The sequence below is a fragment of the Neoarius graeffei genome, chromosome 11, assembly GCF_027579695.1.
Source record: "Neoarius graeffei isolate fNeoGra1 chromosome 11, fNeoGra1.pri, whole genome shotgun sequence".
Lineage (NCBI taxonomy): Eukaryota > Metazoa > Chordata > Actinopteri > Siluriformes > Ariidae > Neoarius > Neoarius graeffei.
This window is the reverse complement of record NC_083579.1, coordinates 49,382,522-49,406,965: the sequence shown is the minus strand read 5'-3', so window position 1 is coordinate 49,406,965 and position 24,444 is coordinate 49,382,522. Positions and strand designations below refer to the sequence as shown.

At 41.7% G+C, this 24,444-nt stretch overlaps 1 protein-coding gene across 5 annotated transcripts in view; it reads left to right on the top strand.

Moving 5' to 3' along the window:
* kidins220a (kinase D-interacting substrate 220a) overlaps positions 1 to 24,444 on the top strand; it is a 108,801-nt gene that overhangs the window by 34,589 nt on the left and 49,768 nt on the right. For all 5 annotated transcript variants that reach the window (XM_060934097.1, XM_060934096.1, XM_060934095.1 and 2 more), the window contains exons 8-20: positions 45 to 242; positions 425 to 523; positions 4,190 to 4,288; positions 4,392 to 4,490; positions 6,040 to 6,217; positions 6,375 to 6,539; positions 6,676 to 6,855; positions 12,725 to 12,890; positions 13,215 to 13,366; positions 13,592 to 13,878; positions 19,449 to 19,589; positions 22,586 to 22,823; positions 22,981 to 23,072. In XM_060934097.1, coding sequence (XP_060790080.1) covers positions 45 to 242; positions 425 to 523; positions 4,190 to 4,288; positions 4,392 to 4,490; positions 6,040 to 6,217; positions 6,375 to 6,539; positions 6,676 to 6,855; positions 12,725 to 12,890; positions 13,215 to 13,366; positions 13,592 to 13,878; positions 19,449 to 19,589; positions 22,586 to 22,823; positions 22,981 to 23,072 — 2,094 coding nt within the window. The remainder of the gene's footprint in view (positions 1 to 44; positions 243 to 424; positions 524 to 4,189; positions 4,289 to 4,391; positions 4,491 to 6,039; positions 6,218 to 6,374; positions 6,540 to 6,675; positions 6,856 to 12,724; positions 12,891 to 13,214; positions 13,367 to 13,591; positions 13,879 to 19,448; positions 19,590 to 22,585; positions 22,824 to 22,980; positions 23,073 to 24,444) is intronic.

Below are 24,444 nucleotides of genomic sequence, written 5' to 3'. Positions count from 1 at the left end.
AACTTCAGAAAGCTGATTTGGATCTCTCTCTTTCTCTCTGCCAGAACTCGATGACTGCTCTGATTGTGGCAGTGCGTGGTGGTTACACAGGGGTGGTGAAAGAGCTATTGAAGAGAAACCCCAACGTCAACATGACCGAAAAAGACGGAAACACAGCACTGATGATCGCTGCAATGGAGGGCCACACTGAGATAGTGCAGGACCTGCTGGACGCAGACACCTACGTCAACATTCCTGACAGGGTGAATACCTGTTCTCATATTCCTTGCTTTTTTTTTTCCCTTGATGCATCTTCTTCAGATACATTTTTAAAACAAGCGACGGTCACAATTTAATTGAACCAATGTAATGAATGTTCTGATGCTTTGTATTTACAGTTATCTGTACTGTATGCATGTTCTGATGCGTGTTTATTTTGTCTCAGAGCGGGGACACGGTTCTAATTGCGGCAGTTAGAGGAGGCCACGTGGAGATCGTCCGAGCTTTGCTGAATAAATATGCTGACATTGATGTTAAGGGGCAGGTACTTTATATTTTTCTGTCTTATTTTTCTGAGATCCGTATTTGTTTTAATACGCTTCTATAACCTGCTGACTATCTGTACAATATTCCAATTTTATGTCATAATGTCCATATTCAATCACCAGCCACTTTAGTAGGAACACTGGAAACCTGGTCATTCATGCAATGATCCAATCATGTGGCAGCAGTACAGTGCATACAATCCTACAGACCCAGGTCAAGAGCTTCAGTGTGTCTGTTTATATATGTTCTCGTTAAACATCAGAAGAATTGGTGTTTTGACCATGGTGACCTGCTTTTAGTAATTCAGAAAGTACTCCTCTTCTGGGATTTTCACACGCAATGGTCTGTATAGTTTACACAGGATGGTGTGAGAAACAAAACAAAAACCCTGAGTGTGTGCCTACGGAAGCCGAGAGAGGCCCTTCATATAATCTTTTTATTCACCTTGTTATCCCGAGATAACGACATAATTAATTCAGGATCTCGAGAAAACAACACAGCTAAGGCTACATCCACACGACAATGGCAACGAGATGTTATTTAAAAATATTTCGCGTCCAAATGGGCAACGATCAGTAAAATATCAGGTCCATATGGCAACGCAACGCTTGCTGAAAACGATGCAATACACATGCCACACCTCTAGGGGCGCTGTAAGACGGTCCCTTCGGAGACACCAGAACAATAGAAGAAGTAAGGACGCATGCGCATAAACTATTATGCGCGAGACTTCATATTAGCCACAAAGTCAGGAAAATCTGTTTGTAAAATTACATTATAATGACCAAATACAATGAAAAGTATTTTTCCAGTCTCACCTGTGAAAGGTAATCCCATGTGATCTCGTTTGGACGGCAAACCTGTTGGTACAGTTAAACGCAGCTAATCTTTATTCTCCGCTTTGACCTATCCAATATGGCGGCGAGGATGACATATGATTCTACGCGGAAGGCGGCGTCTTTAATGGTCCGGAATAAATTGAATGCTACACGTTGATGGATTAATTTGTTGTTTCTCACCTGTGAAAGGTAATCCCATGTGATCTCGTTTGGACGGTAAACCTGTTGGTACAGTTAAACGCAGCACATGAATCTTTATTCTCCGCTTTGACCTATCCAATATGGCGGCGAGGATGACGTACGATTCTATGCGGAAGGCGGCGTCTTTAATGGTCCGGAATAAATTGAATGATACACGTTGATGGATTAATTTGCTCCTCTACGCCCTTTTTGAGGAATGTATTGTCGGACTTAAACCAACATCTGAAGAGGTGAGATCGCTCCTTTTTTTCCCTATTTTTGCTGGCGGGATTGACTCTGCCCTAAGGGCAGAGTCTCTCTCTCTCTCACTTTGCACCATTACACAATAAATATTCACAGTGAAAATATTTTGTAAGCGCGTTTCATGAACCAAGTTATAGGATTTGTTGACAACTCGCATCGAGTTCGTTACACTTCTACCCGGCGTGAAGCACTCACAGTCATGTGGTTGTGACGTCATCGTAAACAAATCCGTTCTACTCATCCAGACGACTTCGCAACGGCAACGTTGCCAGATCTTTCCACTCTGGAACCCGTTCTCAAAAGATTGCGTTTTGGGCACCCAAAACGCCGGTGCCGTGTGGACGCCAGGCCGAAACGATAAGCAATTGTATCGGAGTCACCTGAATCTGTTGCCGTGTGGACAGGGCCTAATTCGAGATCTCGAGAAAACAAAACCGTTATTCCGAGATAACGACATAATTAATTCAGGATGTCGAGAAAACACCACAACTAATTCGAGATCTCGAGAAAACAAGACAATTATTCCGTGATCTCGAAAAAACAAAATTATTTCATGATCTCGAGAAAACAGCTGAGATTTCTAGCAGAGCTGCGCCCCCTTAATGCAATCTCTCCCTGTGTCAACCCCTGATCAAAATATTGCCTTATTAGATGATCAATTATTCCAGACATTCTAATGACCAAAGTTGCGTCTATACAGAATGAGAAATAGCCCCAAAGTCGCATATCACAAGTCTCTTGGTGCACCTGAATGAACCATTTCTCAGCTGTTTACTCGAGATCATGAAATAATTGTTTTGTTTTCTCGAGATCACGGAATAATTGTTTTGTTTTATCGAGATCTCGGAATAACGGTTTTGTTTTATCGAGATCTCGAATTAGTTGTGTTGTTTTCTCGAGATCCTGAATTAATTATGTCGTTATCTCGGGATAACAAGGTGAATAAAAAAAAAGGACTATATGAAGGGCCTCTCTTGGCTTCCGTATGTGCCAGTTCTGTAGGCAGAAATAGCTTGCTTATGAGAGATCAGAGGAGAATGACCAGACTAGTTTGAGCTGACAGGGAGGCTACAGTAACTCAAATACTCAGTCTTTCCAACCCTATTAAACAGAAAAGCATCTCAGAACACCTCAAACCTTGGGGCGGATAAGCTACAACAGCATAAGACCACAACAGGTTCCACATCTGTCAGCTAAGAGCAAAGATACAGAGGCTACAGTAGGCACGGTCTCACTGAAACTGTTTTTTCCAAGTTGAAGCTTGGAAAAAGACCAAGTGATGTTTTTTTCTAATTTTCAGCTGTCCGGCTATTGTGAGTCTGTGCCAAGTGTAGCCTTCTTGTCTGCCAGGCAGGCTTGTAGTACTCGATTCCAGGACTCGGACTCGAGTCCGACTTGTACCCTAATTTTAAGGACTCGTGACTCGACTTCGATTTGAGCACTGATGACTTGGTCTCGGACTCGTGCATTAATTGCATTCGGACTTGTAAATTGGAGACGAGGACTTGGATTTTTTTCTTTATTTTTTTGTAACATGCCATAATAAGTTGGCATAAGATATTTATATCTACATTAATTTTTATACTAATTTCGTGCAAGGGAATGCACATTCACCTGTTCATACGTCATGTTCAGGAGCAAACTAACGTTAATGGCGCTAAAATGCCTGGAGAGAAGCCCCTAGGATTGTCCGCTTTGCTTATACAGACTTCTCGTGCAGTGGGAAAAAATGCACTGCTATGAGTTCCATATATAGAAGAACTATCAAGGAGACGACGGGGACAACCTCGAACTTCAATCGTCATTTGGTAAGACTCCACCCAGAGTGACCATGCTATGTTCATTGTTGTGCTGATAGCGGGGATTGCTGACTGATGAACCAGCTAGTGTTAACCTTCTCTCATGTTATTTGCAGGACTTGCTGAGCGATGAACAAGCTTTTTATCTGTAGCCTATTAACTAAAATGGGGCGGTCAAGCAATAATATTAGTCCAACACAGCAGCAGAGACGGTTTCACATAAAGGCAGCAACAGCCACCGTCAAATGGTGCAGCTGGAGTCTTGTTCTGAGACTCGACTCAAATCAATAGTGGACTCGACTCGAAATTTTCTTTAACGACTTGGACTTGAACACTGGGGACTCGAGACTGGACCCGGACTCGAGGTTTAGTGACTCAACTCCAACACTGCTGACAGGAGTGGAACCCTATGTGCTGGTTTGCTGCTTTAGGCCTTCAGATGTTGTAGCCCATCTAAGTATTCTTATTAAAGTGGCTGTGAGTGTATAAAACCATATAAAAGCAGACAGTCACCCCATCTCATTTTCATCTGTTTAACTGCAGTGGTGTGCTTTCATTATATCATGCCCTTTCTCTACACAGGACAGTAAGACTGCCCTATACTGGTCAGTAGAAAAAGGAAACGCCACCATGGTACGAGATATCCTGCAGTGTAACCCTGACACTGAGGCCTACACCAAGGTACGGTAAAGTCAAACCACCTGATTTCCAGAAAGGCAGAAAATACTACACTGCACTGAAATCACCACTTCCTTACCTGCTTGGGTGTGATCCTCTGTTTTAGGAAGGGGAGACTCCACTTATTAAAGCTACCAAAATGAGAAACATTGAAATTGTTGAGCTTCTTCTTGACAAGGGAGCAAAAGTGTCTGCTGTGGACAAGGTAACAGCGTTCTGTGCTTTTTGAAAAACGTATGTGAAAAGGGACAGAGAGCGCACAGGGGCTAAATGATTTGAAATTGCATTTGATGAACGTCAAGTCTCGATCTTGCCTTAAATTTGAATTTACACAAATTTATATTAATCTGGTGTCACTTCTTTACTTACACAGTTGAATCTATCTTGAAATACACTAGCTCAGGGGTTTTCAAAGTGTGAGAGAGTCAGCCCCCCCTCAGAGAGCAAATAAACAACAGCGCCCCCCCTACAATTTTTGTTGTTGCTATACTTAATGTTCCATTCATATTTAAAAAAATGGTTGTTGTACACATTTTTATTTTTTTCTTTTACACATTTTAAACATCTGTGCTTTTTTTAAAAAAAAAAAACATCTTGTTTTACACATTTTAAACATCTCATAGCATCGTTAGCTAGCACCTCTTGGCAGACAACACACCGTGGCAGTGGAGCATCTTCAGATCCAGTCCATGAAAATCCAAACTTTAAATAATCGTGGTCATACTTCCTTCTTTTGTTGTTTGGCCCAGACTCTGTCTCCTCACTCACTGTAGCTTTAGGTACTAAATATCGATCCATTTTGTCTCTGGCAAAGGCTAGCTGAAGTTCGCTAAATGTCCGCAATAGTAACTTATTCTGGTTTATTTTTCCTCACGTTGTGCCCCGGGCGGCACGGTGGTGTAGTGGTTAGCGCTGTTGCCTCACAGCAAGAAGGTCCGGGTTCGAGCCCTGTGGCCGGCGAGGGCCTTTCTGTGTGGAGTTTGCATGTTCTCCCCGTGTCTGCGTGGGTTTCCTCCAGGTGCTCCGGTTTCCCCCACAGTCCAAAGACATGCAGGTTAGGTTAACTGGTGACTCTAAATTGAGCGTAGGTGTGAATGTGAGTGTGAATGGTTGTCTGTGTCTATGTGTCAGCCCTGTGATGACCTGGCAACTTGTCCAGGGTGTACCCCGCCTTTCGCCCGTAGTCAGCTGGGATAGGCTCCAGCTTCCCTGCGACCCTGTAGAACAGGATAAAGCGGCTACAGATAATGAGATGAGATGAGACGTTGTGCCCCCCCCCGAAGAACTCCGGCGCCCCCTAGGGGAGGCGCGCCCCACACTTTGAAAAGCCCTGCACTAGCTGAAGGGGTGAATGATAATCTGAAGCAAGCACACAGAAATTTGAGAATTAACCAAATTCAAACAAAAGCTGTTAGTGAACAGGATTTTTTTTCTCCCCCTGCTGCAAAATAAACACATGGGCTTTCTTTCTTTCTTTCTTTCTTTCTTTCTTTCTTTCTTTCTTTCTTTCTTTCTTTCTTTCTTTCTTTCTTTCTTTCTTTCTTTCGCTATTCACATTCTAAGTAAATGACACTTTAAGTAGACTTTTAAAAAAGTACTAAATTTCAGGATAACTGTCGACTTCCTCCAAACAACATAAATAAATTTTACGTTTTCTTATTTTTAACAAGCCCAAGTCAGTTTGTATAAATGGTAGTCTTGTTACATATACAGTGCTTCGTAATTACAGGATATGTAAATGCTACGCTTTTCAGAAAGGAGACACAGCACTGCACATTGCCATCAGGGGTCGGAGCAGAAAGTTGGCCGAGCTGCTCTTGAGGAACCCCAAAGATGGCCGCCTACTCTACAAGCCCAACAAACAGGGTGAAACGCCCTACAACATTGATTGCACGCACCAGAAGAGCATCCTCACCCAGATCTTTGGTGCCAGTGAGTGTTTTCCTAACTTGCAACTGAACAGAGCTTTTTCTTTCGTTGTATGGTTAAAACTAGATGAAAGACTCTGAGGTGCGTGTGTGTGTGTGTGTGTGTGTGTGTGTGTGTGTGTGTGTTGTTTTTTTCTTTTCCCTTCCCTGACCTATTGTAGAGCACTTGTCCCCTACGGAGTGTGATGGCGACATGCTGGGTTATGACCTGTACAGCAGCGCGCTGGCTGACATCCTTAGTGAACCCACCATGCAGCCGCCCATCTGTGTGGGTCTGTACGCTCAGTGGGGCAGCGGAAAATCCTTCCTGCTCAAGAAGCTGGAGGGTAAGAGCACCACTGCAAATGTATTTCTTTGTACACCAGTAAAATGTCGAATAGGCATTTGTGTATATTTCTAACATTTTATGCCTTGTACCTAATTAAAGTAGCGTGACTAAATGACCCGTCATGGTGTTTTCAGATGAAATGAAGACGTTTGCAGGCCAGCAGGTGGAGCCATTGTTTCAGTTCTCTTGGTTGGTGGTGGCGCTGACTCTGCTGTTGTGTGGCTCCGTAGCTGTGATTCTCGGCTTCTCCGTCGATCCCAGGCTGGCCATTGCTGTGTCCCTCAGCCTCCTTGCCCTGCTCTACATATTTTTTGGTAGGATCGCTCTTAGGAATTCGATTAAACGATTCTGCCCTAAAAGGAGAGTTTATACAGCAGTTCACATAACCGAGAATGTTTAATGACTAACGTTTAATGACTAGACTTTGGATAGGATATGATTACGTTTCTCATGACCAAGTGACAACCTCCGGTCCTGAAAAGTGAAGCCAATGTGCAAGTGCTAATATCTGCAGTTCCTCAAGGCTGACTCCAAAAGCAAGTCAATTCCCACACACCCCCAAGTCCAATTTTACAGCGAAAGCAAACATGTTTACAGCATGGTACAAAAAATGGTTTTGGTCTCTAAAGCTAGTTTCCCCCTTCATGACAAATGTACAGGGGGTGAATTTTTATATAATTCAACAGCTTAAAATATATTGAGCCATACATTTTTATGCATAATCAGGGGCGGGACCGATTTGATCGATAGTTGCGTTTGTGTCACCTTGTTAGCCGCTAGCTGGCTAGCTGCTTCACCACAAGTAATGGATTTATGTAAATAATTTGTGGAGCCTTGCCTATTTTCGTCTGAGAGCTTTTCCATGCAAACACAACTTTTACACACTACTACAGAGATGCCTACTAGTACGGATTGGCCGTATTTTGTACGGAAAAGTTACGTAAATACGATGTTACGGCAAACAGTGTTATTCTGTACGGAATTATTATAAAGTCTTAAAAAATTCCAGTGAGTTGTTTTTAAATGTCCAAGCGACTTTTTCAATCCATGCGCGATTCACGGCTATTTATTTTTATGACAACCACACATGCTGTGTGTGACATGCGCAGATTCCGCACATGCTGTGTGTGACATGCGCAGATTCCGCACATGCTGTGTGTGACATGCGCAGATTCCGCACATGCTGTGTGTGACATGCGCAGATTCCGTACATGCTTTGTGTGACATGCGCAGATTCCGCACATTTGTTCGCGCTATTTTCGATACGGTAGAATGGCCGTGCATTACACCCAGTCAAAAGGGCAATGGATACGCGCACTGCAAACTGTGTAGAACTGACATTAACATCACTCATGGTGGTCGCGATGACTGCACGCGGCATGTCAACTACAAAAAAAACCATATGGAGTATGCTGAAATGGCGAGTCAGGCGGAAAGTAAATCTGGGGGTATCCAGCAGTTTTTTACGAAATCTGTGGATGAAAAGACACGGAACGTGACACGTGCTGAAGCGGTGATGGTTGACCTGTGCTTGCAGTTGAACTTGCCAATTAGTGCCATGAAATGTGAGTTAAACTTATTCAGTTTCTTTTTACATGTCTGATTTTTATTCACTGAAATATCAAACACTGGCTGTACTTCTTTAATTCAAAGTCTTTTCAGTGTTGCAAGTGCAAATGTACATGTAGTATGATCAAAAACAGAATTTTATGATTAGTGTTGTTGGGATTGTGGCAAAAAATTGATCATTCCACTGTTTTAAATACAATTATAAATGTCATTTTATTCAATGTCTCTTCTGAAGCATTATGCTGAAGTATTTATATATTGGGACATTAAGATAACAATGTCGGACTCTCTTTGGCATGAAATAAGAAATTTTTTTTTTTAATTTTATTAGAATCCGTTAACAGGTAGAACATTTTGCCAGGCAATATAATATAATACTTTTGAGGAGTTACATTCAATACCAATGATTGGTAGTCAACCGTAATGTCTGCAAACAGGGAACACTATTGTATTTATAAAAATGTGAGATATTGTATGCTCTAGAAATTTTTTGAGTGGAAATTCAGTTGAGATGGCTGCTCGCGTTTTGTTTATTCAATTCACACAAAACAGTTCTTTTTAATAATTTAAATGTTAAACATATTGGTATATACACCTCTTATAATGGAAATGCGCATAAATTAATGTTACTGAAAGTCATTCCAAAATACTGAAAAATGTTTTCAAGAATACTGAAATTCAAAATTTGGGGTAGGCATCTCTGCTACTACACCTGTAAGTTGCTTTATTAGATTGTACTTACCTTTCAATATTTTTGATGTAGTCGCTACCGATGAAGTTTATCAGGATCTCCCCTTCAGTAAATTGGGCTCAGACTGACAATTTGACAGCTTGAGTGACTAAAAGAGGACACGCCTTGATCAAATATGTTATCAGACGGTTACACGCCTGTTTTTTGTAAATTGGCCGTTGAGGTTATGATCTGTATCTTATGGAACGGCTTCTTTTAGTTTAGCTAGGAGCTTGTTGGCTAGCTTGCATAACTAGCTTGTTAGTTTCGAGGTTAGTAGGTGTGTTCCAGCCGTACTATTCCAGCGGCCAGGCTTCACTATCCCCACCCCTTTCTCTATTTATGGACTAGCTGGGAGTTAGGCGGAGTCAGGAGCTGCCAAGATGGCGATGCCCGCAGCCTCCTTATTTGAGTGTCAAACCTGCTCTTCAGAAATCCTATGAATGATATCACAGAGGTTTTGTCAATTACTTTTACAGTCTATGCTCATGACAAACTCGGGTTAGACTAATATGACTGTATATTAATTTTTCATAACATATCAGTGAAGCATAATCTGTACTGAATTTTTTTAAATTCTGAGAAACAGACCATTTAATGCTGCTCGTTTTCTTTTGCTGTTTTTTCCTCTAGGGGAAATAGTAATTAAGACCTCTCTGATTTTGAAGTGACCTACTAGTGTAAAAATGTCTCATCTCATTATCTCTAGCCGCTTTATCCTTCTACAGGGTCGCAGGCAAGCTGGAGCCTATCCCAGCTGACTACGGGCGAAAGGCGGGGTACACCCTGGACAATTCGCCAGGTCATCACAGGGCTGACACATAGACACAGACAACCATTCACACTCACATTCACACCTACGGTCAATTTAGAGTCACCAGTTAACCTAACCTGCATGTCTTTGGACTGTGGGGGAAACCGGAGCACCCGGAGGAAACCCACGCAGACACGGGGAGAACATGCAAACTCCACACAGAAAGGCCCTCGCCGGCCCCGGGGCTCGAACCCAGGACCTTCTTGCTGTGAGGCAACAGCGCTAACCACTACACCACCGTGCCACCCCGTGTAAAAATGTATGTAATGTAACAAGCAGTTAGAAATGTAAGCCAGTTGGGGGCGTCGTGGCTCAGGTGGATAAGGCGCCATACCATAAATCCGGGGACCGGGTTCGATTCCGGTCCGAGGGCATTTCCCGATCCCTCCCCGTCTCTCTCTCCCGCTCATTTCCTGTCTCTATACTGTCCTATCCAATAAAGGTGCAAAAAGCCCAAAAAAAATCTTAAAAAAGAAATGTAAGCCAGTCATCACAGTTTTTAGGGATGTTTTATGTACAACCTTTAAGTTGAAAACTCCTTCATAATGATTTCAACAGTACATGAATGCAGATCTATGTGCATCTTCAGAGAAGAGGTCGTTCGAAGGACTTGACTCCTTCCATTGTACAAATGTCTAGTCCCATGCTCCCTGCCTGTCGCCATGCTCACTTTGTTAAGCTTTTTAGCACATGAGAGGAAGTGGAAGCTACAGCCAGACACATTCAATTAATCAGCTTCACAGCAAATCAAATCAACAAACCCATGCGCTGTGTAGTTTATAATACAGAGTGTGAAGACTGTTAGTGTTTTTGTCCAGCAGAGACCAGTGTTGCACAATGACAAAAATTGATTAGTTTATTGTGGTACGGTGATATCCAGCCGTGTGTGTGCACGAGAGTGCATGGAAGAAGAAGAGCAAACGGGGAAAGGAGAGCCAAAGTAAAAACCTCAGTAGACTTATACCTGCATGAAAACATGTCGTCATTACAGGCCTAGAAATTCATATATTTTTTCACCAGCCAGCCGGACTAGTTACCTTCCAAAGTAACTCGCCAAACAGAAAATCAACTCGCCAAAATTTGTTCATGTATGAATTTTACTTCTGTCAAAAATAACACAAAAGAGAGTAGTTACCATTGTTCATGACTAATGTGCATTTATTTCAAGACCCGAGTATTTTGATACTGTTGTTAAATGAGAACAACACAGAGCACCATAATATAATATCAACAAATAATAATATATTGGAAAACTTGGCAACTTGGTGTATGAGTATTGAAAGCAAATATACTTACTATCATGACTATAGCACCCAAAATATGTCCAACATGCTTTCTGTATTTAACCATTTATGAGAGAGAAAGCATTAGGAGCTTCATATTGACTAGGAATCAACTTGAAAAACATTAATTATTCCATAAAAATCATGTCACAGCCAAGGCCTACCCTGCTCCCACGTTTGCTTATACTGTAAGTCCTTTGTCGTTTCTCCTTCTCGTACGCTTTATCGGCGGCCTTTTTCTCCTCTTCAGACCGAGGTCGCTTTGTCCCCGTCTCTGGCGGTTTCTGTACACCTTTCAGAAAATTCCACATCGCAACGTAGCTTTGGCAGATGTAGATGTAAACAACAACAAAAACACGTGTTTAAATGGGCGTTAATGTGGCCACATCTATTGAATTTGAGAACGTGATTACCGCGATATTCAACGAGATGCGCTATATGCATGCGCAGTAGTGAAAAAACCGACAGCCTGACTCGTACACGATATGATTCGGAATTCTTCGGTATTTTCCATCCTGCCGATAAACACATCAATTAACACAGACACGGCACGCGCTTAATATGTGGCGGCTTTAGTTGACGATGTGTCTGAATCTTCACTTCATATATATTTTTTTTATTTTCAACTAGCCAGCCGGGCTGGCTAGTGACAGGAATTACCCACCAAATAACAAATTAAGTCGCCTCGGGCGACCGGACCACCGCGAATTTCGAGCCGTGCATTGGCAGGTCTTTCCAAGTTAAACGATACTTACCAATTCTTGTTTGGAGCAGGATATACAGTATGTAAGAATCAATTTTTCATTAGAGCTTGTTTGGTTGCTCAAGGTGAAGTTGTGTAATTCGCAAACATTTTGCAGGCAGAGATCGCTTTTAATGGTGTAGAATAAGTTTGACTTTCCCCTTCATCCAGCACAGATTTATTTCAAGAACATAAACCTATTTAAAAATCAGGCTCATTCTTCAATGGTAATGTTGTAATAGTGATATTCTGCCTATTTATTTATTAGGTCCCTAGAGCTTGGGAATATTTATAAACCCTTTTTTTGTCAACTTTTTGAGGTACAAATTAAATCCATTCAATTCAAACGGCAAGTTAAAGAGACTAATAATTATAAGAACATATATTTTGTAATAAATTATTTATTATAACAATCCAGACCTCACTTTGAGAACCACTACTGTGTAATGCATGCTGGCCATTGTAGTGGCTGAACACTGATTCATGCCAAACCACTTAGACTGAGAGATGCAATACTGCACTATAGAACGTGACAATTTTGTACCAGAATTCCTCTTGAAACTTCCCTCGTGTTATCTGCCTTCCATACTATTTCTTATTTATTTAAAATCGGAAGTTCTGTGTGGGCGGCACGGTGGTGTAGTGGTTAGCACCGTCACCTCACAGCAAGAAGGTCCTGGGTTTGAGTCCAGCGGCTGACGAGGGTCTTTCTGTGCGGAGTTTGCATGTTCTCCCCGTGTCCACGTGGGTTTCCTCCGGGTGCTCCGGTTTCCCCCACAGCCCAAAGACATGCAGGTTAGGTTAACTGGTGGCTCTAAATTGAGCGTAGGTGTGAATGTGAGTGTGAATGGTTGTCTGTGTCTATGTGTCAGCCCTGTGATGACCTGGCGACTTGTCCAGGGTGTACCCCGCCTTTCACCCGTAGTCAGCTGGGATAGGCTCCAGCTTGCCTGCGACCCTGTAGAACAGGATAAGTGGCTACAGATAATGGATGGATGGAAGTTCGGTGTATTTTGCTGACTTTGCTGTTTGCTGTTTGTTGTAGTGCTGGTGTATTTTGGTGGGTGCAGAGAGGGCGAGAGCTGGAGCTGGGCGTGGCTCATCAGTACCAAGCTTGCACGTCACATTGGTTACCTAGAGCTGCTGCTCAAACTGATGTTTGTCAACCCACCAGAGCTTCCTGAGCAGACTACCAAGGCCTTGCCCGTCAGGTACTGAACACCGAGCCATGACTTTACTAACAGAGCAAGCTGTGGTTAGATTTTGCTCATTTGTCTGATACGTTTTTCCAAAGTGACTTAGAATTGACACAAGATCCAACTGAGCACTTGTTGGGATTTGAACTCCTGGCCAAAGTCTTAACCACTGAGCCACCACTGTATTCAGATGTGTAAATAAAGTTATAGACATGAATTAATATAGGATTATTGGAGCTATCCACTTATTTAAATATAATCATGCAGTGTTTCTGAAGGTTTAATCACTGGTTACTGAGGTCAAAAATATCAAGCTACTGGTGTGTGTTTGTGTGTTAGATTTTTGTTTACAGACTATAACCGCCTGTCGAGTGTTGGTGGGGAGACCTCTATGGCAGAGATGATTGCCACGCTATCAGATGCATGCGAAAGAGAATTTGGTTTCTTGGCCACTCGACTCTTCAGAGTCTTTAAAAATGATGAGACACACGGTTTGGAACTGCTTACTTTTAATTCCATTTCAAGTTTTATATCATTAATGTTTTGGTGCGACAAAGTCTCATCAGTGTATTTTGTTAACAGTGAATGAATATTCGTGCAATCAGACCTGCTATGCTTTTTTCCTTCTTTTTTCAGACACATGAACAATTCTTGGCAAGCTAACACTTATCTTAGTATTACAGCATTTGTCTCTGGCTCTTTCTCTCCCTCTTCAGGAAAGAAGTGGAAGAAGACGTGCTGCGTGCCATCTTTCGTTCTGTTTGCACTGACTCTGGCATGCCTGGTGACGGGCATGGCCCTCTTGGCTATATTTAAAGTGAATTCAGCTAATGTGACGGTAAAAGCGGTGCTCGTGGCTGTGGCCAGCGTGGTGGGCCTCGCTCTACTGCTCAACTGCAGGACCTGGTGGCAGGTGGCCGACTCTGTGCTACGCTCGCAGAGGAGGAGGCTGCACGGCGCCGCCAACAGCATGCACAAGCTGAAGAGCGAGGGTTTCATGAAGGTATACAAGATCTGTAAATGTACATGTGATGCCTACAGGTGGTACAAGATCTGTAAACTTAGATTGCGTTGGTTTTATATACAGTGCCAGAGGAATGTTTTTGATCACTGTATATTTTAACCATCTTGGTTTTTAAAAAATGGGGGAAATGTAACTACTTGAACTGAAAACTGAACATTTCTTTGGACACAATTGGAAAAGGCAGCTTTATGCCTGGATCAGACTATGATATCGGTCACAATGTCCGGTCAGGCAGTCACAGACTGGCAACACTACAAATTTGACCCTGACCAATCATCGTTCACGCCCTTGCATGTGGTTGGGGAGGAGGGTCAAGAAATTGTCAGTCATGCTGACCGAAGGAGTGTCAAAGAACACATTGTAAGAGTTGTCAAACCAGGTGGGAAAATACAAAAATTCTGACAAGCTAGACTTTTTATTGGGCTGTCGTGGGGCATCCCAGATGCCCACATCGCTGTTTGTTGATTTATGTCACAGTACAAGGCCTGTTTGCTGTTTCTGATGTTCATATTTGAGCCCGATGCTGGAAATGTGTCTGCCGCAACAAAATCATGCAAAAAATCAGGCTGAATTTGTATAGACTGATCCCAGCGTTAATCAGGCACTTGTAGCAGATGGTGCATATTGATCTTACAATTGATCATACATTTATAACGGTAACTGGTTTAACTTATAAGTGTCTCAAATCTGCTACTTAATAATTACTTAAATAGTACAATTTTGGCCTTTGGAACATTTGTATAATAATTGTCCTTGTGCCACAAAGCTGTTGAATTCTCGAAGCTAATTGGTCAGAAGGTGTTGATTTAGTTTTCTCTAACAGCACTGCTCTGACAATAGTTTGGACTGCCTAGCAAATCACAGGTTTATATTAATTTTAAATTGATTAAAAGTACTTAAAGCTAGACGGGCCTTTCGATTTCATAGAATCGGTGAAATTTAGTTCTCTCTGAAATTTGGTCATTGTGATATGTTTATTTCTGCAATATCAAAAAAAAAGAAAAAAACCCAGGCCATTCTGTGGCTGGGAAGTTATTTAATTTGAGGGGATTCTGTAGCAAATAAAGCGCATGAAATCATTTGCTTCGCGCAGTCAAGCAGACAGAGGAAGTCCGTGTGCGCATGCGCAGGTTTACTTTCTTCTTTTTGGGTTTTACGGCAGCTGGCATCCAGTGTTGCATTTCTGCCATCTACAGGTTTACCTTGACAGTGACATCATCCTGTCGCTAAACGAACAGCTGATCACACCGAGGTGCTCGCTGACCGCCGATATTTATTAGTTTGGTCCTGCGTTTCCTTTCCTTCGCAACATAACGTCTTTTCTTCTCACTTTCCATTACTGTAGTCGGTCTTTCACGTTTCATTCGCATCTTCCATTTTCTTCTCCTGTCTCAAATTTGTATCCCACAATGCCTTGCGCAAACGGGGAAAGCCCACCACGTGATGCATGATGTAGTATCTTGAATTGGGTCATGGTGAAGGACGAAAAAATAGTGCAGAATTTAGGGCCATGTGGCCCTAAATTCATTAATTGTTCTATTTAAAAAAAAAAAAAACCCTAATAAAATTGGAAGCCTGTGTTTCGAATTCAGTAGCTTTCGGTCCACTAAACAAAAATAATTGGGTGTCAGGGAAAATTCTTTTTATGACCTACATTTCTAAAAATCTGAAAGGCAGTATAGCTTTAAAAATCAGTATGTACTTAATAAAAAACAAATTCTAAGTGTTGGCAAATGGTTGTGGTATAAGAGGGGAAAATGCTTTGGAGTATGCAGTTGTTGGAAAATAATTAACTTTGGGGTAATGATCATCCTGCTGTCAGTTGTTTTTCTATAACAGCACACCCTGTTTTAATTTTTTTCTCAGAAAATAGTATACGCAAGACTAATGTATATGTGTGACTCTCTCTCTCTCTCTCTCTCTCTCTCTCTCTCTCTCTATATATATATATATATATATATATATATATATATATATATATATATATATATATAACATAAGAGAAGCCTTTGAGATGTACTTATATATTGCAACTATATATAATTGCATTGTACAACCCCGATTCCAAAAACGTTGGGACAAAGTACAAATTGTAAATAAAAACGGAATGCAATGATGTGGAAGTTTCAAAATTCCATATTTTATTCAGAATAGAACATAGATGACATATCAAATGTTTAAACTGAGAAAATGTATCATTTAAAGAGAAAAATTAGGTGATTTTAAATTTCATGACAACAACACATCTCAAAAAAGTTGGGACAAGGCCATGTTTACCACTGTGAGACATCCCCTTTTCTCTTTACAACAGTCTGTAAACGTCTGGGGACTGAGGAGACAAGTTGCTCAAGTTTAGGGATAGGAATGTTAACCCATTCTTGTCTAATGTAGGATTCTAGTTGCTCAACTGTCTTAGGTCTTTTTAGTCGTATCTTCCGTTTTATGATGCGCCAAATGTTTTCTATGGGTGAAAGATCTGGACTGCAGGCTGGCCAGTTCAGTACCCGGACCCTTCTTCTACGCAGCCATGATGCTGTAATTGATGCAGTATGTGGTTTGGCATTGTCATGTTGGAAAATGCAAGGTCTTCCCTGAAAGAGACGTCGTCTGGATGGGAGCATATGTTGCTCTAGAACCTGGATATACCTTTCAGCATTGATGGTGTCTTTCCAGATGTGTAAGCTACCCATGCCACACGCACTAATGCAACCCCATACCATCAGAGACGCAGGCTTCTGAACTGAGCGCTGATAACAACTTGGGTCGTCCTTCTCCTCTTTAGTCCGAATGACACGGCGTCCCTGATTTCCATAAAGAACTTCAAATTTTGATTCGTCTGACCACAGAACAGTTTTCCACTTTGGCACAGTCCATTTTAAATGAGCCTTGGCCCAGAGAAGACATCTGTGCTTCTGGATCATGTTTAGATACGGCTTCTTCTTTGAACTATAGAGTTTTAGCTGGCAACGGCGGATGGCACGGTGAATTGTGTTCACAGATAATGTTCTCTGGAAATATTCCTGAGCCCATTTTGTGATTTCCAATACAGAAGCATGCCTGTATGTGATGCAGTGCCGTCTAAGGGCCCGAAGATCACGGGCACCCAGTATGGTTTTCCGGCCTTGACCCTTACGCACAGAGATTCTTCCAGATTCTCGGAATCTTTTGATGATATTATGCACTGTAGATGATGATATGCTCAAACTCTTTGCAATTTTACACTGTCGAACTCCTTTCTGATATTGCTCCACTATTTGTCGGTGCAGAATTAGGGGGATTGGTGATCCTCTTCCCATCTTTACTTCTGAGAGCCGCTGCCACTCCAAGATGCTCTTTTTATACCCAGTCTTGTTATTGACCTATTGCCAATTGACCTAATGAGTTGCAATTTGGTCCTCCAGCTGTTCCTTTTTTGTACCTTTAACTTTTCCAACCTCTTATTGCCCCTGTCCCAACTGTTTTGAGATGTGTTGCTGTCATGAAATTTCAAATGAGCCAATATTTGGCATGAACTTTCAAAATGTCTCACTTTTGACATTTTATATGTTGTCTATGTTCTATTGTGAATACAATATCAGTTTTTGAGATTTGTAAATTATTGCATTCCGTTTTTATTTACAATTTGTACTTTGTCCCAACTTTTTTGTTATCGGGGTTGTAGTAAAATCATGAATACACCAGAATTACATTGTATACATACATCGTGTGTTTTTGTAATTATAATGCCTGTACAGTTTTAGTCAGAAGTTTACATACAGTGACATGAATGTCATCTTGGACATGAATGTCAAGGCAATATTTGGGCTTTCAGTAATTTCTTTGAACTGTTCTTTTTCTGTGGCAGAATGTACAGCATATATCTTTAATTAAAAAAACCACTAGAATTTGGTGCACAAGTTTTAATTTTCTTTGGGTTTTCTGAAATCAACACAGGGTCAAAATTATACATACAGGGTCAAAAATACACATACAGCACCCCTAATATTTGGGTAAAATGTCTCTTCACAAGATTCACTTTGACCAAACATTTTTGTTTACCATGAACAAGCTTCTGGCAGAATTCTGGTTGGATATTTCCCGACAGTTCATAGTAGAATTCAATTAATTTTTTTTTCTTGGCAGGGACTTGATTTATAAGCACGGTCCATGTATTTTCAATAGGGTTGAAGTCAGGACTTGTTTTAAGCTTAATGTTAGCCTGCTTTATCCTCCACAACCAGCTCTGATGTATGTTTGGGTTCATTGTCCTGTTGCAACTCCCAAGTCCCAAGTTGTGTTCAAGTTTCTGATGGTTTATGCTGAAGAATTCTGAGGTAGTTCTCCTTCATTATTCCATCCATTTTGTCCAATGAACCAGTTCCACTGGCAGCAAAACAGCCCCAGAGCATGATGATCCTACCAGCACCACCAGCTGGTACAGTGTCCCTCTGTACATGGTGGTCATTGTGGCCAAACAACTCAATCTTTGTCTCATCTGACCATACAGCTATCCTCCAGAAGGCTTTTTTTCTTTGTCCGTGTGGTCAGCTTCAAACTTTTAATTAAGCTTGAAGGTGTCAATTTTGGAGCAGAGGGTTATTTCTTGGATAGCAGCCTCTTACTTGATGGTGATCTGAACTGTAGACAGTGATCCATCAGCTTCCAGTTCATGGCAGGGATGTGCCATGGTGGTTCCCAGGTTGTTCCTGACCATCCAAACCAATTTCCTTTCAGCTGAGGGTGACCGTTTGGGTTTCCTTGAAGCAAAGTGGTTTGGCAAAGTGACTACACCTCACAATAACTTGGATACAGTTGTTTGAACTAATCTTGGAATTTGCAGTTGTTCATAAATGGCTCCAAGAGACATGCCGGAGTTGTGTACATCTGCAATCCTCTTTCTTAGATCTGCACTGAGCTCCTTGGACTTTCCCATTGTATTGTGTGTTGGTCAATCCAATGAGTGCTGTAAACAAATCCTTTTTTATGAAGGCACAGAGAAGCTACCAGCTGTAGTCAATCACGATCAAAAACAGGAAGTTAAGAGACCTCGGCCTTGGCAAGATAAGACATTTTGGAAGTTTCAGCACCTCTGAATTAATAATCTAAGTGGGCGTATGTACATTTTTAACCCTGTATGTATAATTTTGACCCTGTGTTGATGTCGGAAAACCCAAAGAAAGTTAAAACTTGTGCACCAAATTCTAGTGTTTTTTTTAAATTAAAGATGTATGCTGTACGTTCTGCTACAGAAAAAGAACAGTTCAAAGAAATTACTGAAAGCCCAAATATTGCCATGACATTCATGTCCAAGATGACATTCATGTCACTGTATGTAAACTACTGACCACAGCTGTAAATATTAGTACACATTTTCTATAAGTATTTCCACTAGTGAATCTTCACTTAATGTTTGGATCTCTCTGATGTTTTATACTCGTTGTTCTATGAAGCTACACTGAGTTTAGACATCACAGCAGCATGGGTTTGTTTGTTTGTTTGTTTGTTTGTTTGTTTGTTTGTTTGTTTGTTTGTTTGTTTAAAAATTGTTTTGTTGTCTTGTCTTGAGCTAGGTGCTCAAATGTGAAGTGGAGCTCATGGCTAAAATGGCAAAGACCATAGATGGCTTCACTCAGAATCAGACTCGTCTGGTCGTCATCATCGATGGCCTGGACTCCTGTGAACAAGATAAAGTGCTGCAGATGCTGGATACGGTATATATATGTGTGTGTGTGTGTGTACATTTAGTTATGTTTCAAAATTCTGCAAGACCCATTTCAGAAATTTCATGTGCTTTGTCACATCATTCCCTCATCTTCCTCCACTTAACCGAAATGCACAAATAACACCTCTCAGTCTGACTGAATGGTAAACACGTTCATCAATTTCTCATTAACAAAGCAGAACTACACACTGTAGCTATCAGAGTTCACCCCAGAAAGTTCAGATTCCTTTTTTCCGCCTGGAGTAATAGAATTTCCTTCAGCCAAACGTTATTATTTGGGGATATAATCCCCTTGTGTTGGCAGCCTGCTCAGTGCTAATGAAATCTCCCTCCTTCCAGACCACCTGAAACCTCAAAGACCCCTTTGTGGCTCATTTAGTCACATCACTTTTAAATTCGGAGCTTTTTTACCTCCAGTTTTAATAGAAATTACAAAATTGAATTTTTATCGTAAGCTAAATGTTTAAGCTTGCCAGTGCTGAAGTCCCGTAACAGAAAGGATTTGCATACTGCTATGACTGGAAATGGCCTGTGGAGGATTATGGTATGTTGGGAAAGGGACAATAAGGTTTTTGTAGCCCACTGCAGAATAAACAAATATTTGAACTTAGATGCTAGCCTGAGGCAGCAGACAGCAGTAATTAACTTTTTAAATAGTGTACAAATCAGTGTCCTGTGACACTCGGCCATGCTCGAGTCTCTCATGAGTCTGGAAAGTCCCTGTCATTTTCCGTGACTGGAGCTTCTTCATTCGACTGTGGCCTTTCTGTCTGATGTACTGTTCTGATAAAGGCTCTGTTTATATTTTAATATGCACTTTGTGTGTAGGAATAAACTTTTATGTACAAGAATAACTGATTTCTAAGAAGGATGTTTATAATGTTAAAGCTAGATGGCCTTTCGATTTCATAAAATCTGTGAAATTTAGTTCCCTCTGACCTTTGGACATTGTGATGGATGTTTTTATTTCTGTAATACCTCACAAAATATCAGGCCATTCCATGCCTCAGAAATTATTTAATTTGAGGGGATTCCCGAGCAAATAGTGTGCATGAAATCACTCGCTTCGTGCAGTCAAGCAGACAGAAGAAGTCCGTGTGCGCATGCGCAGGTTTACCTTGACCGTGCACTGACGGTTCCATCATCCTGTCGCTAAACGAACAGCTGATCACACCGAGGTGCTCGCTGACCGCCGATATTTATTAGTTTGGTCCTGCGTTTCCTTTCCTTCGCAACATAACGTCTTTTCTTCTTTTAGCGCATATTGACTCAATAACAACCAAAGCTGCCAAGAGACTTTATCTCTTAAGACAACTTAAGCACGCGGGAATAGCCCCCAGCGACCTTGTTTTGTTCTATTGCAGTGTTATTAGATCAGTTTTAGAATATGCATGCCAGGTATTTCATTGTAATCTACCATTATATCTCTCGGATGAAATTGAGCGCATTCGGCGTCGCGCATTGCGCATAATTTTTCCTGCCTGTAGCTACAGTGAAGGCCTAGTTAAAGCTGGCCTTCCATCTTTATATGACAGAAGAAGTCAATTGTGCAAGGAACTATTTAGCAACATTGAGCAGGGTGACCACAAACTAAGTCACCTTTTACCGGCTCGTTCTCGTCGGAATTATCATCTCAGATCCAATTGCAAGTTTGTTGTGCCCGTTTGTAAGACCAACAGATACCGAGATAGTTTTATCATTAGTCACTGTATATAGTTTTTATGGTCTCATTTTTATCTTTAACTTTTGTCATATTCTCATCTCATTATCTCTAGCCGCTTTATCCTTCTACAGGGTCGCAGGCAAGCTGGAGCCTATCCCAGCTGACTACGGGCGAAAGGCGGAGTACACCCTGGACAAGTCGCCAGGTCATCACAGGGCTGACACATAGACACAGACAACCATTCACACTCACATTCACACCTACGGTCAATTTAGAGTCGCCAGTTAACCTAACCTGCATGTCTTTGGACTGTGGGGGAAACCGGAGCACCCGGAGGAAACCCACGCGGACATGGGGAGAACATGCAAACTCCGCACAGAAAGGCCCTCACCGGCCCCGGGGCTCGAACCCAGGACCTTCTTGCTGTGAGGCGACAGCGCTAACCACTACACCACCGTGCCGCCCCTTTTGTCATATTATAATATTTAAATTTTATATTTAATGCATATATATTTGTGTAAATATTCACGTAATTCAGTCTTTTGACTGCAAAGTGTTTTAGAAATAAACGGTCTATCTATCTATCTATCTATCTATCTATCTATCTATCTATCTATCTATCTATCTATCTATCTATCTATCTATCTATCTATCTATCTAACAAACATAACGTCTTTTCTTTTCGCTTTCCGTTACTGTAGTCGGTCTTTCACGTTTCATTCGCACGCTCACGTCCTCCATTTTTCTCTCCTGTTTCAAATTTGTATCCCACAATGCCTTGCGTGGACAGGGAAAGCCCACCATGTGATGCATGACGTAGTATCTTGAATTGGGTCATGGTGAAGGAGGAAAAAATAGCGGAGAATTTCATTAATTGTTCTATTTTAAAAAACTAATAAAATTGGAAGTCTGTGTTTCGAATTTAGCAGCTTTCGGTCCACTAAACAAAAATAACTGGGTGTCGGGGAAAATTCTTTTTATGACCTACACTTGAAAAATCTGAAAGGCAGTCTACCTTTTAATAAATGGGCAAGATGCTGATTCTCTTCCTGATTTCAGATAGCTGAACAGATCTCATATCAAATCTCATATTTAGAGTTGGTACACCTCAGGAGTAAATCAAAGTGACTCATTGCGTGCTGTGCCAGGCTTAAATGCACAGGCAACCAGCCCAATCCTAATCCTGGAGTACTGTCCTACACACTTTCCCAATCCCCCCCCACAGAGTTGTGTTTTTAACACTCAAAAGTACAGGACAGGGGGTACCCCAGGACCTGGGTCGGGAACCGGTGTTCTCATGTGTCTCTTCTCTTCCTCTGCAGGTCAGGATTCTTTTCTCCAAGGGCCCCTTCATTTCCATCTTTGCCAGCGATCCTCACATCATCATTAAAGCCATCAACCAGAACCTGAACAGCGTGCTGCGCGATTCCAACATCAATGGCCACGACTACATGCGCAACATAGTGCACCTGCCCGTCTTCCTGAACAGCCGCGGCCTCACTACGGCCAAGAAGCTCTCCATGGCTGCGCCTGCCAACGGAGATCTGCTTGCTGCTGAGGGTAAGCAGAAAAACATGGAAGATATCTGTGGAAAAAGCTGCATGAAATGATCAACAAGGATAACCAAACTATGTTACAACTTTCTAACGATGTAAAATGGATATAACCTAATAAGAGTTGGATACGTTTGTGTGTTCGTGCCTCTGTGTTCCAACAGCATGGCATGAGGATTTGGACAGAAAGTTTCAGTCTCAGAACAGTCTTGGAGAGCAGGCCAAGCAGGGCAGTAAATCCACTCTGAACAGGAGGGTAAGTCTCCACTGATTTAAAAAAAAAAAACTGACTTGAACCCCATAAGCAAACCAATGGATCATGGATTTACAGAACATATTATGAACAATCATAACTCCTCATGCAAATATCTTCCTCCTTCAGAGGAACAAGATATACGCATCACACTAGTATTCAAATATGTCACACAGTGCTAACGCTGTTGGCATGCCTGTGTTTGTTGTTCTTGTGTGTTGCCTATGAGGCTGGCAATGTGGAGAGGGATGCTGTCGGAGCCCCTGGATGTCGCCGAGGAGCGTCTGTAATTGATTTAATGTCTGTTTACCCTCCCCACTGAGATGGCATTGCCTAATGACAGGGTGCAGCAGCAGTGGGGCTTGGTGACAAAGCTCTGGCACGGCCGGCGTCTAGTGGGAGGCTAAATGGCTCCGCTGCCTGCCCTGCGAGTGCCCTATTTGTTTGCTTCATTGATTTATCAGCCCTCTTTTCATTCGCTTTCGGGGACACGATCCTTTTGTGCCGCGTCCGCCATTGGTACGCCTGCCAGTCGTCCTTGTTTTCGAGAGTGGAAGTTCATGTTTCGCCCATTTACAAACAGCTCAAGTTTTTCCCAGCCATTACAGAGAGGAAGAAGCCTCGGCTATACCTCATTATTTAGCTAATGTGAACTTCTAGGTTAACAAGTGCTGTGGTCAATAGAGATCAAAATTTTGGGTGGTTGTGATAGATGTGAGCTGACATCAGCAAAGTGGTGGTGGTGTTTGTCGCTTTTTCCAAAAAGCTTACAACCCCAAATCAGAAAAAGTTGAGATGGTATGTTGAAATTAAAATTAAAACTGAAAACAATGATCTGTAAATAATCTTTGACCTGTATCGCACTCAAAACAACACAGCAGCACATTCGTTGATGTGTTACTTCATGCTTTTTTTTTTTTCAAAATAAACATATTTGAAGTTTCCTTCGCACAACACTTAAAAGATGTTTAGGGACTGAAGACACCAAGTGATGAAGGGTTTCAGGTGGTGTTTTGTCCCATTTGTCCTGCAAACAGGTCTTAAAGGTAGACTGCCTTTCAGATTTTTCAAGTGTAGGTCATAAAAAGAATTTTCCCCGACACCCAATTATTTTTGTTTAGTGGACTGAAAGCTACTGAATTCGAATCAGACTTTCAATTTTATTAGTTTAAAAAAAAGAACAATTAATGAATTTAGGGCCACTATTTTTTTCCTGCTTCACCATAACCCGATATAAGATACTACATCATGCATCACATGGTGGGCTTTTCCCATTCGTGCAAGGCATTGTGGGATACAAATTTGAAATAGGAGAGAAAAATGGAGGACGTGAGTGTGCGAATGAAACGTGAAAGACCGACTACAGTAACGGGAA